Source organism: Rattus norvegicus, chromosome 18 (assembly GCF_036323735.1).
Source record: "Rattus norvegicus strain BN/NHsdMcwi chromosome 18, GRCr8, whole genome shotgun sequence".
NCBI lineage: Eukaryota > Metazoa > Chordata > Mammalia > Rodentia > Muridae > Rattus > Rattus norvegicus.
In genome coordinates, this window is record NC_086036.1 from 61,590,162 (window position 1) to 61,607,464 (window position 17,303).

Here is a 17,303-nt window from a genome sequence, read left to right on the forward strand (position 1 = left end):
AGCTAAATCCCCAGCCCTGGAATTTGAGTTCTATTTCATCCTCTACAACTTAATAGTGGCTATGGCATAGACCCTTTCTGGGCCTGTCCTTCATCAAGCATAAAATAAGATTGTTACTTATTTATTCAGTGAATATCCGCTTTGACTAACATCTATAGTAGCCTCGGCTCACAGATTGCTCCATTGCAATTCTTTCAAGAGCTAGTCTTTCGCGGTGCAGAACCTCAGTTTCAAAAACTCCCGCCTTTCATAGGCCCCACCCACCCAGCACGCCCATCTTTAGGCCCCGCCCTGATTCCTCACACTCCGCCCGCCGGGCAGAAGCCCCGCCTTCCTTAGCTGCAGTCATCCAATGGCCGAGATACACGGTTAGGTGAAAGCGAGGGAGCTTTAGGTGTCCGGCTGGCGCCTGACCAGAGTCTTGGAGTTCTGTTCTTCTCAAGCAGTCACTTCCCCGAGTTTCCACCTAGACACGAGGCTCACCAGCTACCTTACAATCTCCTAGAAGGGTCGGCTAAGGCTTCACAGCCCGCTCGCCACGCTCCCCAGGAGCCCTGGGTCTTCACTGGCCGAGGCTCTTTGCCCGAAGCATTCTGGAAGTTGTAGTTCTTCTTCTCTCAGTTTCTCTAGGTCCTATGGGGGAGATGACTCTCACGAGACTACAATTCCCAGAAGCCTACGCAAGACTATGGTCACGTGCCACAAGGATGCGGGCTGGTGGGCGGGGCCGGCCGGTGCTCCGCAGCCGAGTGTGACAGACCGAGCCGGCCGGCCGCCTGGGCCCCCAGAGACCCCGCCATGGTTCGTGCGGGCGCCGTGGGGACGCATCTCCCCACGTCCAGCCTGGACATCTTTGGGGACTTGAGGAAGATGAACAAACGACAGGTAACTGAGGCTCTGGTGGGGGGCGCGTCCAGTGCACCGGGACCCGCAGCGACTGCAGGAGTTGGGGCTTCCCTCTGCGAAGCTCTCTAGGGCAAGGACAGTTCCGTGTGACCTGAGCTCCCTGTCACCCAGAGACCCTAGGTTCAGATCTTCCCAGACTCACGTGTGGGCAAGTGATTGCATTCCTTCATTGACAAGAGAAAATTGGGGAGGGGGTGCGGGAAGGGGAGCGCAATGGATGGCATGTGCGCTTGCGGAAGTGAAGGGAGATGACTGGAGCGCGAGTGACAGCTGTCTGCGCGTTTTGAGGGCCACTCAGTGAAGAGGGAACAGCTTTCCCTGTGTTGCTCCAGAGGCCTGGCTGCGCACTGTTGCAAGTGGCTAAGAGGCTGACCAAGGGGAACTTTCTTACTGAGCTGTTCAAGGATACCTCTCAAACTGATTTTTTTCTTCTTCTTCTCAGTTAGTGGGGCTGGTTTTCTTGGGGCATGCATCAGGACTCAGTGTTGTTCCTGCATCCTAGGTGGTGCTCAGTCATCATAGACGGAACCAACATTCATAAAAGGATTTCAGGAGTTTCCTCTAACTTTCCGAGTCCATCTTTTCTGCAGCACCGTCTGTATGGAAGGCCATAAGGGCTGGGGGTCCTTGGACAGCTGGGCTTCATTTTCCACTGCTCTGTAAGAAGCCCGCTGAGGCAGTTTCTTTTTGCCCCCACCCCCACCCCTTACCATGCCCCATCATTTCCTCCATCGGCCAGGAAAAGTATGATTGGGTAAGCTTCTAGGCACTGTAGTCCCCCGGTATCTTGACAGATAGCCACTCTTCTATTACCAATGATGACACACTGTGGTAAGAAAAGTGAGGTCTTTCTTGAAGATGGTTTTGAACCTGATGCTTTCATGATTTGGATGGCACAAATATTTGTTCCTCTATGGAGAGACAGGAACTATGATAATGAGAGTAGGCATCTCCCTCCCTCTCCCTCAGCCTTCCTCCTTTTGTTTTTTCCATCTTCCTTTCCCTTTCTTCCCCCTTTTCTATTTCTCCCCATGTCTTTTTTTTTCTTTTTTTTTCTTTTTGTCCTGTAGAATTTCAGAAACACGCAGCCATATGGGACGGTTTGGTGACTTGAATTTCTTGAAATGATTAAGATCCGGTTGTGGCCAGCTATGCTGAGGAACTTATGTGGCCCGGGTGGCTAAGAAGAGTTTTAGTAGGGAATATCACTGGCTTGGAACAGCAAAGCCTAGTGCCCCCTGCTCCTGGACACTGTTCACAGAAAGTACAGCTTCATTTTAGATTTAGACGACTGGATAAAGTTTTTAAATGTTTGGTACTGATTACTAATGGCTGCCACTGCTAACTAGCAGGTGCAATATCAGTCCCTCAGTCTGCTCCTTGTGTCACTTGGGTCAGTAGCGCGTGTGTGGCTCGTTCTGGTGGTCTACTAGTTAAAATTTAGAAGCTCGGTTTCTGTACTGCTTTTTTTTTATAGTTGAAAAAAAATCCTTTTGTCTTTTTTTGCTTGCTTCTTACTCTTTTCCCTTCTTACCAGGATCCTGTGACACCTTGTCAGGCTTTGAGGCAGGACCCTCTTTCTCTACTGCCACCACTTACTAAATGAGAGCCACATGCAAGACAAGGGCTCTTTGTTTCTGCAGTGAGGAAGACAGGAAGTGATACAGTGACTGGTGTTTTTGCTGCCCAGTGGCCAGAATATCTGGCCTGAGATGTTTGCTTTAAAACTCCTTGGAACTTGCTGATTCCAGTGGCTGGGTGTGGGCTTATTTTAAAGCTCGTTGGGGTCGTTATTTGATGAGCCAAAATGAGGAATAACACAAAGTACCATGCAAATGCGGTCGGGGTATATTTGGAAGGGGTTCAGCCTGTCTACAGTTTGGTTAAAATTATGTTTCCTGGCTGCCAAACCTGCACTCAGATTTGTAGATGTTTTTAAAGGTAGGGTTTCAGAAGTAAGGCCTGTGGGATGTTCCATTGTTAGGTTTCTGTGTGTTTGGCTTTCTCTTCAGTCTTTATCAAAGGAAGTGTTATTAGGGAATTGACTCTATTACCTCACAAATGATTTGTTTTCAAGCACAGAGAATCAGACCGGAAAATGTGTTCTTGACTCAGAGTTCTATTCAATAAGTGGTAAGAGTCTGTAACTTGCTTTTTGGCCAGATAGAGACTGGGGTTCTGAGAACCTATTAAAAAAATTAACAGTCCTTGTTTAAAATGATGGTTTGGGACTTTCCCAACTAGATCTGTAGTCGATAATGAAATAGCTGTTGTTTTCACACACTGTCCTCTAGGTCAGGCAGGGCAGGGGGAGAAGGCTTGTAGCAAGTGACATCTGCCTAGACTCTTTTTTGTTTTGTTTCATTTTTGTTTTTGCTCTTCTGGGAATACTGTGATTGTTTTCATAATGTGCAAATAGATACAATAGCCAAGTGGTTAAACATAGCGTGTGGCTCGATTATTGAATTATAGTTCTTTTTTCTACTTTCATATCAATTGTATCACATTGGAACACAGTCCAAGAATAGAGTCCTGTGAGAATTCTGAGTGCTTGTGAGACAATTCCAAAAAAGGCAAGCGGCTTGCGACCTCAGTTTTTTGTTTTTGTTTTGTTTTGTTTTTTTGAAACACAGACCTGTTCTGGTATTGTTATTCTCTACCCAGGTGCCCAGACAGGAGTGAGTTTACTTCAGCTGTTCTTCGTGTGCTTCCATGTTTCTGCAACATGTGGCATGCCCCTGTGGTACACAACACCTTGCTTACGTGGTTCTTCCTAACCCCCGAGTATAAATTGCCAGATGCTCTGAATGAAGTTGGCTATTGCATGGGATTTTAGTCTGCCACAGGTCTCACTCTTCCAGGTTCACGCTGTCAACTAGAGGGATACACAGCACCAAAATACCAAAGTTACTTTAAACTTCTTTTTAGGTCCTCCTTTCAGTGGAGCTGGGTCACCTCCCCCACACCAGTCATCAACGAGGAAAATTCACCACAGGCTTGCCCACAGGCCAATCTGATGGAAGCCCTTTCTCGTTTGATGTTCTTCCTTCCTAATGACTCTCTAGCCTGTGTCAAACTGATGTAAAACTAGCCAGCACAGGAAGAAAATCAATGCTTGGGGCTGAAAAGATGGCTAAGTCTGGAAAGTGCTTGCTTCACTGGGTTCGACCCTCACTCTCCAGAAATCCATGAAGAGCCAGTGTGTTTTAATCCTAGGGCTGGGGAAGTAGATACTAGGTAGATCCCTGAAGCTCTAGTCAGCCTACCCCAGGCTAGTAGTAAACAACCTTGTCTCAAAAAAATCAAGATGGATGGTGTCTTAGAGTTTTTATTGTTGTGAAGAGATATCATGGACACAGCAACTCTTATAAAGGGAAATATTTAATCGGGTTGCCTTATAGTTTAGAGGTTTTATGGCTGAAAGCACTCAGGCAGACACAGTGCTGGAGAGGTAGCCAAGAATTTCACATCTGGATTGGCAGGCAGCAGGAAGAGAGAGTGACACTGGGCCTGGCTTGAGCATTTGAAACCTTAAAGCCCACCCCCAGTGACACACTTCCTCCAACAAGGCCACACCTACTTCAACAAGGCCACACCTACTCCAACAAGGCCACAGCTTCTAATAGTGCCATTCCCCAAGACCCTGTGGGGGCTATTATCATTCAAACCACCACATAATGGTTTCCTGAAGAAAGACACCTGAGCTTAATCTCTGACTTCCACACAATGAGCACTAGTACACAAACACACACACACACACACACATACACAGAGAGAGAGAGAGAGAGAGAGAGAGAGAGAAAGAGAGAGAGAGAGAGAGAGAGAGAGAGAGAGAGAGAGAGAGAGATCAATGATTTGTAACTACAATTCTAAGATCACCTTTGGGTGTATCTTGGACCACCACCTGTGCTTATAGTTTGCCAAAGGTCTTCTTGGAGTTGATATCTTTTTATTCAGCATGCTTAGTGTTTGATACCAAAGTTGTTTACCCATTATTTGAAATAGTGGAGCAATCTGCCTTTTTCTACTTTTCCTCATTATTAGAAATAAGACTGGTATAAATATCTTTGGACTCCAATTTTCTATCTGTCGCTGTTTCTGATGAATTCCTTGAAGCAGGAACCCTGGACTGACAGTAATCTTTTGATATTAATGTCAGTTGAGGGTCCTTACATCAACTTGCATTCTCACACAGTGTACCCAGGAGTGTAGTACTACTCCTGGGTCTTGGCATTAAAAACACTCAAACTTTAATTGCCTGGGAAGGTGAGGGGATTATGGATTTGAACCTTCTAAATGTTTACTTGCTGCTTATATTTCCTCATTGGAAAGTTGTAGCTTTAAGGTTTTACCTGTTGTTGGCACTCTATTTCCCTTATGCTGGTTTGTTTGCATTCAGAGTGTGCTCAAGGTGTTTGTCATTATTTAGCAAATGGAATACTGGCTGTTCCCAGACCTGTGTTGACTGTTGAGAATACAGTTCTGAGCAAGGTGGGAATGATCTCTGCCACTGTGAAATTCACAGTCTAGTGTGAAGACAAGTGAGTGAGTGTGTGTACAGCTGGTGGTGATAGGTGCTGCGAGGAGACAGCGGGCTGTGATGAGAACAGGAAGCAGGGAGGCGAGCTGGCCTGCGGCAAAGACTGGCAAGCTGCAGTGCTTGGCCAGCTCTTACAAAATTCTCCTGGCACATAGCCGTGCAGATCCTTTTAGACGTTGTCTGGGGCTGCTTTCCCAACCCAACAACGAAGCTAAGTGGCTTTGATAGTTATTGTGTGGCTTATAAACCTAAACCTATCCAGCCCTTGAAATAGAAAGTTTGGTGACTCTTGGTCTCCCACATTGGCTTCCCAGGGGCACTGGTGTTAAACGTGGGACTTGAGAACCAGTGAGTTTTGGATATGCCAAGAGGCTAGGGAAGGAACTTTCTGGGCAGAGCAAACCCCTAGGTGATGGGCTTGAAGGAGAAAGGCATGCACTGTTTGAAGCACCGACAGATACTACACGTGTGGCTGGGCATGAGAGGCCATATAAGAGAGTAGGCTGCAGCTGAAGGGGTTATGCACAGGAGTGACCAGATGACACTGAGGGCAAGCATACATGTGGAATGGATTAGAAGGCTCGTAGAAGGCTCTTACAGTGGCCCAGTGCGGCTCTGTTACTGACTTTGATGAGGGTTATAGCAATGGGACTACTTTGGTGTTAGGAAAGGTAAGGTCAGCTATGTGTGTGACTTGAAGCATTTCAGTTACGTTCAAAGATTCCCTGTAGTTCCAGGCAGTTGGGAGGAATTAGCCTGAGGGTGCCAATGGCAACATTTGAAGGTTCAGGTGGAGAGGGAGGAACTGTCAAGAGGATAAAATATTCAGAGAGTAGATGGAGTTTCTACCTAGGGCAGCAGCTCCTTTGAGACCTTTTGCTGTGGAGAAGGGATGTCAAAGGTGGAAGAAGAAGGCATAATATGGAGGAAGCATTCACGGTGGAGTGTCTTAAGCTGATCGGATGGGAGAGATGTGGAACAGTGTCCAGCCCCAACCCACTCACTCCCTCACCCACCAGAATCTCTCAGCTAAGGTCCAGGGAATATGGACGCCCGTGTTTCCTGACATGGATTCAGTTGGCTTGCTTTCCTGAGCTTTCCCTTGTGATTCCAGTGTGTTGGTGAGGACCAGTATTAGAGCACAATGGCCCTTGAGTTGTGGTCACAAGCCAGCAGCTTCAGTGTCACCTGGGAGCTTGTTTGAAATGCAGTTCTTAGGCGTGCCAAATGATTTTAGTATGTGTTTGAAAGCCACCGCTTCGAGGGATGGTACAGACTCCAATGTCAGGACCCTATAAAGCCACCGAGCACTTCCCTGCTAGGTATTCCTTCCTCACTGTCCTTAGTTGCATTTCTGCTGGCCATGTGCATTTTGAAAACTGTACTTTGATGTATATAAACTGTTTTAAAAATGTACACTTAGACTGTGTGTCTTTATGGGGTATGGTGTGAAGGTTCAGTTACGTTTACATTATATAATGATCAAACACCGTGATTAGCAACACTGTCACCTCAAACATCTATCAGTTGTTTGTGGTAAAGCTTTAAATATCTTGTCATCTCAATGTATACAGTATACCCCACTGTGCTAGAACACCAAAAGTCAAAACCAATCTCTTCTGTTTCAGTTGAAGTTAGATTTGAATATTTGAGGAAATGAAGTTTCGTACCACATGATCTGGCCCCTGTTCCAAACTCACTTCAGCAGGAAGTGTGCAAGGCTGATAGATACTTAAGATGGGCTCTAACGTAGCTGACTTTACTTCTTCTGAAACACACTAAAAGATGTTTAGTCATCAACTATTTCAAGATAAGGAGTCCAGGCAAAGGGGTTGGGGATTTAGCTCAGTGGTAGAGCGCTTGCCTAGGAAGCGCAAGGCCCTGAGTTCAGTCCCCAGCTCCGAAAAAAAAAAAAAAAAAAAAAAAAAAAAAGGAGTCCAGGCAAGGAAACAAGATTACCCAGGTTCTAGAAGCTGGAAGACAGAGAAAAAAATGGTAACTGAAGTAGCCAGAGAACTAGAAATGCTGAGAGGCTCCAGAGAAACTGAGGAAAAATGCTATCCCATGACATGGATCCTTTGAGACTCAGTTGGTTGTAGCAGAAGCCTTTAGAAATGGAGAGAAGAGAGGGCAGGCTGAAGTACATCTTCTTTCTCTGAAAGTTGAGGCATGTGAGGTACCCAGTCCTCCCCATTCCTACCCACTGCACTGACTGGGGTTTCCTCTCCCAGTGGAGTAAAGGCTACCAGGCCTGTGGAAGGGGTCGGCACTACTGTGTGAGTGCTGTGTGCTAGGGATCGAAAGCTGTGGTGAGGGCGGAAGTCCTGAAAGGTCCTGCAAGAACAGCCCTGGCCTATCAGTGTGTCCAGACATCTAGAGACTATGAGGGACGAGAGAAGGGATTTTATGGCCTTGAAATAGTTTCCATTCCAGGGCAGATGGTCCAAAGGCAGGGATGAAGGTTGCTGGAGCTGAGGGATCCAGGCTCGAGTCAACTGAGTCCATATGGTTCTGCAAATCATCCTGACAATTGCAGGACTTGGGGTAGGAAGACTGAGGCAGATGGATACCAAAGGCAGGCGCCTTCTTGCCTTGTGGGAAGGGCTGGGCCTGAAGAACTCATCTCTTGGGTAGAGTTAACAAGGGTAGCTTTAGTTTTTGTGGCCTCACAGAGGATTGTGGGCATCCCGCTGACAGTTCAGCTATTGTTGGAAGGGGGTTGGGATGTGCACCGGTGTTGATTTTCCCGTTAGTCCCCAGGGATTGGCAGGTATAGCAGGCAGCTGTGGCAAGGGAGAGTCTGCACCTCAGCACATGTGCAGCACCAAAGGAGCCAGGTGAGCCCTGTGGGTTGGAGGGAGTTTCCGAGCTAGGACTGGAAAGCTCAGAGCCTTACTCACCGCTAACAGCAGCCATGATATGATCTCTTGGCTTCTGTGACTCCTCTACGTGTGTTCTTAACCAATTATTTACTGTTTATTGTTTGAAGAATTATTGATCATTTAAACATGCAGGCATTTTAAAAGCTTTGTTTCTAAACTTTTTAACAGGTAAGTTTTGTTTTTTGTTTTTGCAGTTGCAGAGACCTTCTGGTTGAGCCCTACAGTACCGTTTAGCTTCCATTGGAGGCCATCTTTAGTTGTGGGCTAATGTGCAGTATAGGTGAAGTTACTTGAGGTGTGTCAGAGTTTCAGGGTGAGAGCATGGGGCTGACAGCTAGCTGATGCTAAGCTGCATCTGTACCAGGCTGGAATGGGAGTTACCAGTGGTTGAGTTATGGTTGGGGAAACGTTTAGGGTTTGAAGTGCTGGGAACCCCAGAGCTATTACTAGCCTTGTTGGGGGATCCCAAGTCTATATTTGGGAGACAGCATCAGGTATTTAGGATGCCGTACCCAGCATTTCTGGGGTCACCAAGCCTCACCTCTAGAGCAACAGAGCCCCCCTGCTATACAGGGGTATTTGAGGGTGAGGAGGCTGTAGCAGTCATAGCTGCTCAAGCCCACAGATAGCTGCTTCCCCCTCTTTTCTCACCGTCTGTGAGGTGATATTTGGAAGTCATATCCTGTGATAAAAGTTGAAATACTCCCTGTCCTAGAATTATATCTTGTTTAAATTATATAAGCACCTCCAAGCTCCACCCCGTGAACGTTGACTATTTCGCCGTCAGTTTTCACTTTGGGTTTGGTCTTTTTCTGTTCCAGCTTTACTACCAGGTCCTAAACTTTGCCATGATTGTGTCTTCTGCGCTCATGATATGGAAAGGCTTAATTGTGCTCACGGGCAGTGAGAGTCCCATCGTGGTGGTACTGAGGTAGGTCCTGATCCTGGCTCCCATCCTGCCCTGGGATCCAGGAACGAGGGTGCCTTGAGTGACAGCCATGAGCTTAAGATTTTAATTGGATAAACTACTCGACAGCCTTTTTTGATGGCACTTGAGAGCGTTTATTTAACTGAAAGACAATATCTTTTTAGCTGCTGTTTTAGAGCAGTTGTTCCCAGCCTTCCTAGTGCTGCGACCCTTTTAATACAGCTGTGGAGACCCCCAACCATAAAGTTACTTTTGTTGCTACTTCATGACCATCATTTTGCTACTGTTAAGAATCGTAATGTAAATATCTGATTTCTGATGGTCTTAGGTGACCCCTGTGAAAAGGTCGTTGGACCCCAGATGCATTGTAACCCATGGGTTGAGAGCCACTGTTTCAGATCTTGCTGATGCAGTGCTTTTAGTATTCTAGTACAAGAGTTCACCTAAGCGAGATAGCATTATCTGTATACAAAACGACCTTTCTGTCTAACTAGTTTAAAATCTTAAGCCATACCTAGTAGGAGGGGTGTGTGTCCCTCCAGTGCACAGCAAGTGTCAGGAGATGCCAATGGCCACTACCTCCTGTTGTGCTTATTAACCTGTATCTGCTTTAGAAGAGAGGATATTGTCAACTTCGCGCAGCCATAGTTATTCAGGGAGAAATCTTCAGTTCATTTGAAGTTAAATGGCCCTCCCTGGAGCCAGCAGGTGCACCAGGGTGCTTTGTCCTGTGTGTCTGACATCATTAAGTCCCATTGTTGGTAGCAATAGAACCCCTTTGTTGTATGGGATAGAAGGGGAGCTATTGTGATCACTTGATCAGAGTCATAGCTGACCAGTCCAGAAGCCAAAGCCACAGTGCAGGGCATTTGCTGTTTCTAAACCAGAGCCTTTCCTTGTATTGGGCTCTGCTGACAGATCATAGGGCTACAGCCGCATCTGTATTTCCCCAGCTACCTTAGTGTGACTAACCAAGGGGTGGGAAGTGTAGTTCACAGAGGAGCGTGTGTGTGTGTGTGTGTGTGTGTGTGTGTGTGTGTGTGTGTGTGTATTCACACAGTCAGGAGTGAGGAAGGCACCAGGCCACCTGGCTCCTGGGCCCTGGACACCATAACCCTGCTTCAGTTGCAGTAACCCCACTTTTAAACGTAGGTGGGTATAGTGCTCAGAAGCTGTGTGAGGGAATGTTTTCTTTTCTTTTCTTTTTTTGAAGAAGGCTCGGGATGTCAGGCTATGGTGAAGCAAGTGCATAGCACATTCAAGGTCCTGAGTTTTATTCGTATCAGGATAAAACAGGAGGAAGGAAGGAGGGGAGGAGAAAAACAGACAGACAAACAAGCTTCTTGGAAGAAGGCCTGGGGTGAATGTCAGTGGCAGAGTGTCTTTGTAGTGTGCTTGTAAGTCTGGGTAAGGCATTGGGTCCCATCTTCAGATGCAAGATGGAGAGGCGGAGTCTGGAGTGCCCTCATGTACAGTCCAAGGCACACTGACATTATCACAAGCGTTTCGAACAAGACTGGATCTAAGATCACTAGGCTCCCTTCTAATCACACATGCATGCCCAGGGACTCAAAAAGTCCTTTATGGGTTTAAAGCAGTTTGATTTGAAGTCATGAGCTGGTAAAGTCCCTGAGAGTTGCTTGGGGGTCCCCAGCCATGGAAGAGGAGACCTATAAGTTGATGCTACTGGACTTGGAGAATTGCCGGACATCAGTGCTCCCTCTTAGCCCTGGGACTCTGGGAGGGGGTACCTTTTGTCAGTGCAGTCTGTTGTCACAACCAAGAGAGTTTTCTAATACTGACTTCCATACTGGTGGCTTTGGGAAATTCATTGAAAGAATGAAGATGAAGCCATCAATGGAGAAAGCAGGCGTTTTAGCTGTTCTTCTGTAAAAGGAAATAAAGTCAGAAGCACAGCCACCTTTAGAGGGAGACACAGTAGGGTTCCATGTTGGAGCCAAATTCATTTTACCCAGCTGCCTTTTATCTCTCTCTCCTTAGTTCTGTTGTCAGCCCTTTCCCCTTCTTATTCAGCTTTCCCGGTTAGCATGCCAGGTATGATCCTGTACTCAGAGCTCGCGATTCACTTTAACACAGAGCCCTTGCGGACACTTAGGCCAGCTTAGCCACGAATCTCTTCCCTGCCTCTGTCTGCTGGGAAGCTTGTGCAGCTCCAGTACTGGGGGCTGGAAGGAGGCCCAGCTTCATGAGCCTCAGTCAGCCTGCTTCTTCCTCCTCCTTGATAAACAGATATAAACAGCTCATCCTCGGTTGCACAGTTCCGATGCAGTCGAATTTGTAGTTCTCATTCCTTTCAGGATTCCTTGCATTACATTCTGACTTTCAAGTCTCAGCAGCTTGCAGTTCACTTTGAGTACATCAGAGATTTTGGCATAGATTTGAACTAAAGAGTTCAAATAGATTACCATGAAGTTTCCTTATCCGCCTTCTACTCCAATAATACTTGTTAGCACTGGGCTCTTGTGAAAGAGCATGGTCGACATGCCGCTGAAAGATACAAAAATGGGGTTCAAGCTTTGTCCCAGCTGTCAGCATGCTTCGTGACAGGGCCTGCTAGCTAACTCACTTGTTTCCCTTCCCCTGAAAACATCCTGCAGTGTTGTGGGTGCTGAGGCTGTGCCATGAAGCGAAGGGATGGCTTCAGATACTAACCAGAACTAACAGTGTGCAGCTCAAATGGACTGCATTTGTGGAGTAGGCAGCTTTTACTTCACAGTTGACCCTATTCTTGGTTCAGCTCCAATGCAGTACTTGTTCAAGGAGTGAGAAGCAGACTGTGGGGTGACAGGCCGAGAGAAGGAGCCCTGGTGCCCTTCCATGCACAAGCGCCACCAGCCATTTCCTCATCCGAGCTGGAGGGAAACCCTGCAGGTTTATGTGCAGTGTCTTTGTAAACATGGACTCCAGGGTGGTTGGGAGTTCACTTGTACTAACCTATGGATACTGGGAGCCACTGACAGTGACTGTGTTTCTTTCCAGTGGCAGTATGGAGCCGGCCTTTCACAGGGGAGATCTGCTGTTCCTCACAAATTTCCGGGAGGATCCCATCAGAGCTGGTGAAATAGTTGTTTTTAAAGTTGAAGGAAGAGACATTCCGATAGTTCACAGAGTAATCAAGGTTCATGAAAAGTAAAGAGGCTTTACTTGCTTTTACTTTGGTAGTGTAAATTTTGGTCAATGTTTTTAAAGAGCAGTGAGAAGTCGGAAGAGTGAGATTTGTTCTCATTCTGCTGTTTATTAACCCGGCCACTTTGCACCAGTGACATGACTTGGTCTGTAAACCGGGAGGGACAGTATTTTACCCACAACTCACAGGGTGATTATGAGGGCTAAGGGAGATAATGTTTACTAAAATGTGTAAAAAATAAAATAAAAAGACAAGGGAAAACAAATCCAGACGGCTACACAAACGCAGGGGCCTATTAACTGCTCAAAGGAGTCTCTCAGAGTCACGTGCTAACCACACTGACTGCTCCGACACCAGGATTTCCTTCTGACGTATAATAAAGCTAGCTGTTCCTCTGTCTTACTTTAGCCAAAGGGACATTTTTTAAGCAGTAACTTCAGTCCTTGCTGGATAAAACCTCCTTCCCCAGGACACCTCATGATTTGGCCATAACATGTCCTGTATTAGTCCATCCCTGACAGCCAGCCTCGACCTCCCCTTAGGTAGCAGTGATGACTTAAGACCTTAATAACATCTGGTTTTTGAAACAAAAACATTTAATTCTAGCTCAGATACAGAGAGTTTCCATGTGAGAGTGAGGGATTTACATTTTATATACTTGATGTGTTACCGTTACCTTTGTGTAGCTTTTATAATAGCATTTTGTGTTCATGGTTATAAAATTAAATTTAGGATATGTCTTTTACATTTAGATCTGTCTTTTAAAAGATGGTGGATTTTTCACCCTGGGCAGGAGGAGGGAGAAGGATAATGAGGGGCTGAGAGTTTGACCCCTGGTATTGGACACTCATGCCTTTCCTGGTTTCCAGGTCTACTTAAAATACCCACTCTATTCCACTGACTTTTACCCTAATCCAGATTGAGTCACACTGCTCACCACAGGCACTGTTTAATGGTCACGGGACCTCTGCCTACAAAGCTCCTGAGGAAGAATCAGGGATGGCCTGACAGAGCTTTTACCTCCTCCGAAAGCCACCTCTGAATACGACAGTGTGTTCCGAGCTGAGGCAGTGATGACTGCCCTCTGGAGCCTACACACGCAACCTGCTCCTTTAGACACGGGTTCAGATGCTTGCAGGCTTTGAGCCTTTCCTCACTCTGACGGTGCTGTTTTCATTTTTCTGAAAAGACCCCCTCTTCATAACTCTGCAGAGCCTCAGAGTTCTGTGTGAGTTTCCACGTTTACAGTGGCAGCCTGTGTAGAACACTTAGTGAGTCCCGCCTGTCAGCTGACTGTATTTGCCTGATGCCGTTTCCCTGAAAACGGGATTTTATATCACGTGCTTAGTGGTGAGGGACGTAAAGCATTTGGTCAGCCTGAGGTCGCTCACAAAGCACCACCACATTGGTCTTACCCAGACCAGTGCGGGTAAGCTCCTATGTAGACGAGGAGGAGTCCATCCTAACAGACTTTCCCACCACAACTGAGGAGGAACGAGAGCAGTGCAGGTCATGAATTCAGCCACGTCTGACCGAGTCAGACTTGAGGGAAACAGCTGAAGCAAGCATAGAGAAGTTCACTGCCTCCTCTGTTCTGGAGCCCTGTGAACCTGGACAGGGCGATTCCCATGATCTTGCCCATTGATGAGTGACACTCATACTCTTACTTTTTTTGATTAAAACACAAGTTAAGTACCAGCTCTGTATTTACCGAGAGGATGCTGGGTGAGGAGTGATGCCGTGTATCAGTGGTCAGACATTGCCTTCCCATTGCCTGGGGTTTGCTTGTGCTTTGGTTGCCAGGGTTACTTGAATGTTTTGGAATTTAAGCCCATGAAATTGTCATTAGATGTGTGCTTCAGCTGGGGAGTGATCTGTAAGCATTCAACTTAGACCAAAGAGAGGTCAAGTCTTCCTCAACTGCTCTTTAAGTGTTTGCATCTGGCTGTAATGTCTGGGTTAGACTAATACGTTTCTGATGACGCTGTCCTGAAAATGATCTCTGAGAGGATGTCATTTGCCTTCCAGAGATAATGGAGACATCAAGTTTCTGACTAAAGGAGATAATAATGAAGTTGATGATCGAGGCTTGTACAAAGAAGGCCAGAACTGGCTGGAGAAGAAGGACGTGGTAGGAAGAGCTCGAGGGTAAGGACGAACTTGTTGTTAATCAGAAGGTTCAGAAACCAGGAAGATTCTCAGAAACGGAGAAGCTCGTAGGAGAGCAGAGCCATCTGTCACATGATACATCAGAAGTGCTCTAAGCAGGTCCAGGCTGTGCTTTGAGACCAACAAAGTATAATCCTGGCTTATGCAGTGATGCCCTGACTTCAACAGAACACATTCAAGGCCAGGCTGTTAGAGGCCTGGCTACTGTTCCAGAGAACCCAGGTCTCATCCTAGCACTCACACGGTGGCTTCAGTCCTGGGGATCTGATGGCCTCTTCTGGCCTCTTAGGGCACTGTTCACACTGACACCAACATACAAACAGGCAAAACACCCGTACATATAAAATAAATAATAATTCTTAGATGAAAACTTAGATATCCAAGGACCCAAAAGCTATAACTGAACTAGAATACATTACCTATACACTGGGTTTAATTCTGTTCCAAAACACACCTTCACCTAAAGGTTAGTCATTTGGGGGTTTTAAGTGCCAATGACTAGAAACCGTCTAAGAGATGGCCTCTGCTGAACATTTCAGTGAATGTCTGGACACTGCTATAGCCGTGTGCACATTTAACACAGCTGTAGCTGGGAGGGCAGTAAGTAGGAGTAGCTTTTCGTGTCAGATCCACATTTTTACAAACTCTTTAAGTGGCTATGCTGTTTGGTTGGTACCCACAATTTCACAGGCAACCATTTTGGAAAACTTTTTATAAGAGACATTTGGATTATTCTCTCTTTGTGTCTCATAATTAGAAAGTTTTGTGGAAATTTTTAAATACATGATTGTTTCAAGGATTAACTATGATTGAATGTGCAGAACGTATCGTCATTTAAACAATCAGTAAAGGAGATGTTTTTCCTCTCTCAGTGGCCAGTTTAAGACTCCCGTTAGAAATGTCTACCACCCCAGCCACACACAGCAGGGCAGATAGCTCCTGTGTGTAAGGTCATCTTTATTAATCGGGTGGTGACACAGGGACTCTTCGCCCACTCTCCCCTGCTGCACTTCCACTCACGTGTCTCCAGGGAGGCAAGGGGATTTCTTGCTAGCTGTCCTGTATTTCTGATGCTGATGTAGGTCATGGACAGGAGTGAGGTGGAAGCCACTGGTTGCTGGCTGGAGGGTGCTGTGGACCTGTTTCTCCTTAGCGTAGACAGCGCTGGTGGAGCACACCACTTCCATGCCGATCTGATCCCGTGGCCCATCACTGGCTCTGCACTGTCCCCTCTGGGACCATGGTGGTATTTGAGTCTGAGTTACAGGGGGCACATTTGTGCTCATACCTCAGGAAACTCATGTTAATCTGAAAAGCCCTGCGATGGAAATCATGACAATCGTTCAAGTTCTGGCCAATGCTCTGTGTGCTTTAGGGCTTTATTTGCTGTCTGGTTCATTCCAGGTCATGTAAACCCTATGCTTTTAGTTTGAAGCTTTTCCTGGGAGCTGTTTCTATATAGGACACCTGAGAGTCCGTCTTTCCTCAAGACAAACCGACTGGGTGTATGAGAGTTGGTTATTGCGCTCGAGCAGATGGTACCAAGTGCAGCCAGAAAGCTTTGCTGATCCAACCAGGCACCCGCCTAAAACCTTTAGTGTTCGTAAGCTCTGCTGCTCAGGTCTTGAGCGGGGAGTGAGCCCTACCCTTAGGTAGTGGTGTGCCCTTAGGAAGACTGGTGTCCTCAAGTGTAGGGCAGTGAGCGCTATGTCACCATATGATAAACAAATGTTATATCTTGTGCTTTTCATCCCCAAAACCTAGGTTCTTACCATATGTTGGCATGGTCACCATTATAATGAACGACTATCCTAAGTTCAAGGTAGGAATTCATGCATGTGTATGTTTACTTAAGTTTTAATGGTGGGGCTGTTACCTGTGCAGTTGTAAACAGGAAGTCAGCATAAAATGGTTTGCCATTGATTTTCTGGGGAGCATTTGTAGTTGCCTACAAATTAATACAATAACCTAAATTATTAACATTTAAATTAGTTATTTTAAAACAGCTTCTTTTACCTTTTACATTAACTGTGTTCTGAAATGGTGCTTACAGGATTGAGGTTATTATGGAAAAATTTTAGCATAATCTGAAGTAGCATCAAAAGCCTGGTCATATTTAACAACCAACTTCAGTAGAAATGACATTTCTATTTTAAAAAGGACGATAGGGAATGTGCAAAGGAGGAAGCCCCCCATCGGCCGTGTCTGTCAGGTGTTTGGTTCCGAGTCATCAGTGTGTTTTTGGCTCTTTATTCAGTAGGCATTGAGCGGCTAATTTAGAGAACAAGGCCCGGGGAGAGGCCATCTTGTGAGCCTGTCCTCAGCTTAGCGCTGAGTGGGCTTCATCTGAGTACACCGATAAGCCCGGGTTTATTCGTAAACCTCACGATGCTTTCCCGTTGTGCTTTCTTTACAGTACGCTCTTTTGGCTGTGATGGGCGCATACGTGTTACTGAAACGTGAATCCTAACATGAGAAGCAGTTCCTGGGACCAGACTGAAACGAATTCTGTCGAAAAAGAGAAAAGCTAATATATTTGAAATGTTCCACTTTCTGTATAAAGAGAAACCAGGTGGAGATGTTTTTGTCTTGTCTAAATAAATGATTCACCAGTAAACATGGCGTCCTTTTGCGGCCTCGATTGGAGTCTGCTCAGGCTCTGCTGCTCAGGCCGTGGCTCCCACAGAACATGGGGTCAGCAGTGCTTCAGACACTGGGCCAGGGTCCGGG

General features: G+C 46.3%; 1 protein-coding gene across 1 annotated transcript; it reads left to right on the forward strand.

The window, feature by feature from the left end:
- The first annotated feature begins 743 nt into the window (after positions 1–743).
- Positions 744–17,086, forward strand: Sec11c (SEC11 homolog C, signal peptidase complex subunit). The gene is given in 6 exon segments (NM_153628.2): positions 744–885; positions 9,150–9,259; positions 12,257–12,406; positions 14,433–14,552; positions 16,338–16,395; positions 16,990–17,086. Coding segments are annotated over 6 exon segments (579 nt in total). The 5' UTR covers positions 744–798; the 3' UTR covers positions 17,044–17,086.
- The last annotated feature ends 217 nt before the right edge of the window (positions 17,087–17,303 follow it).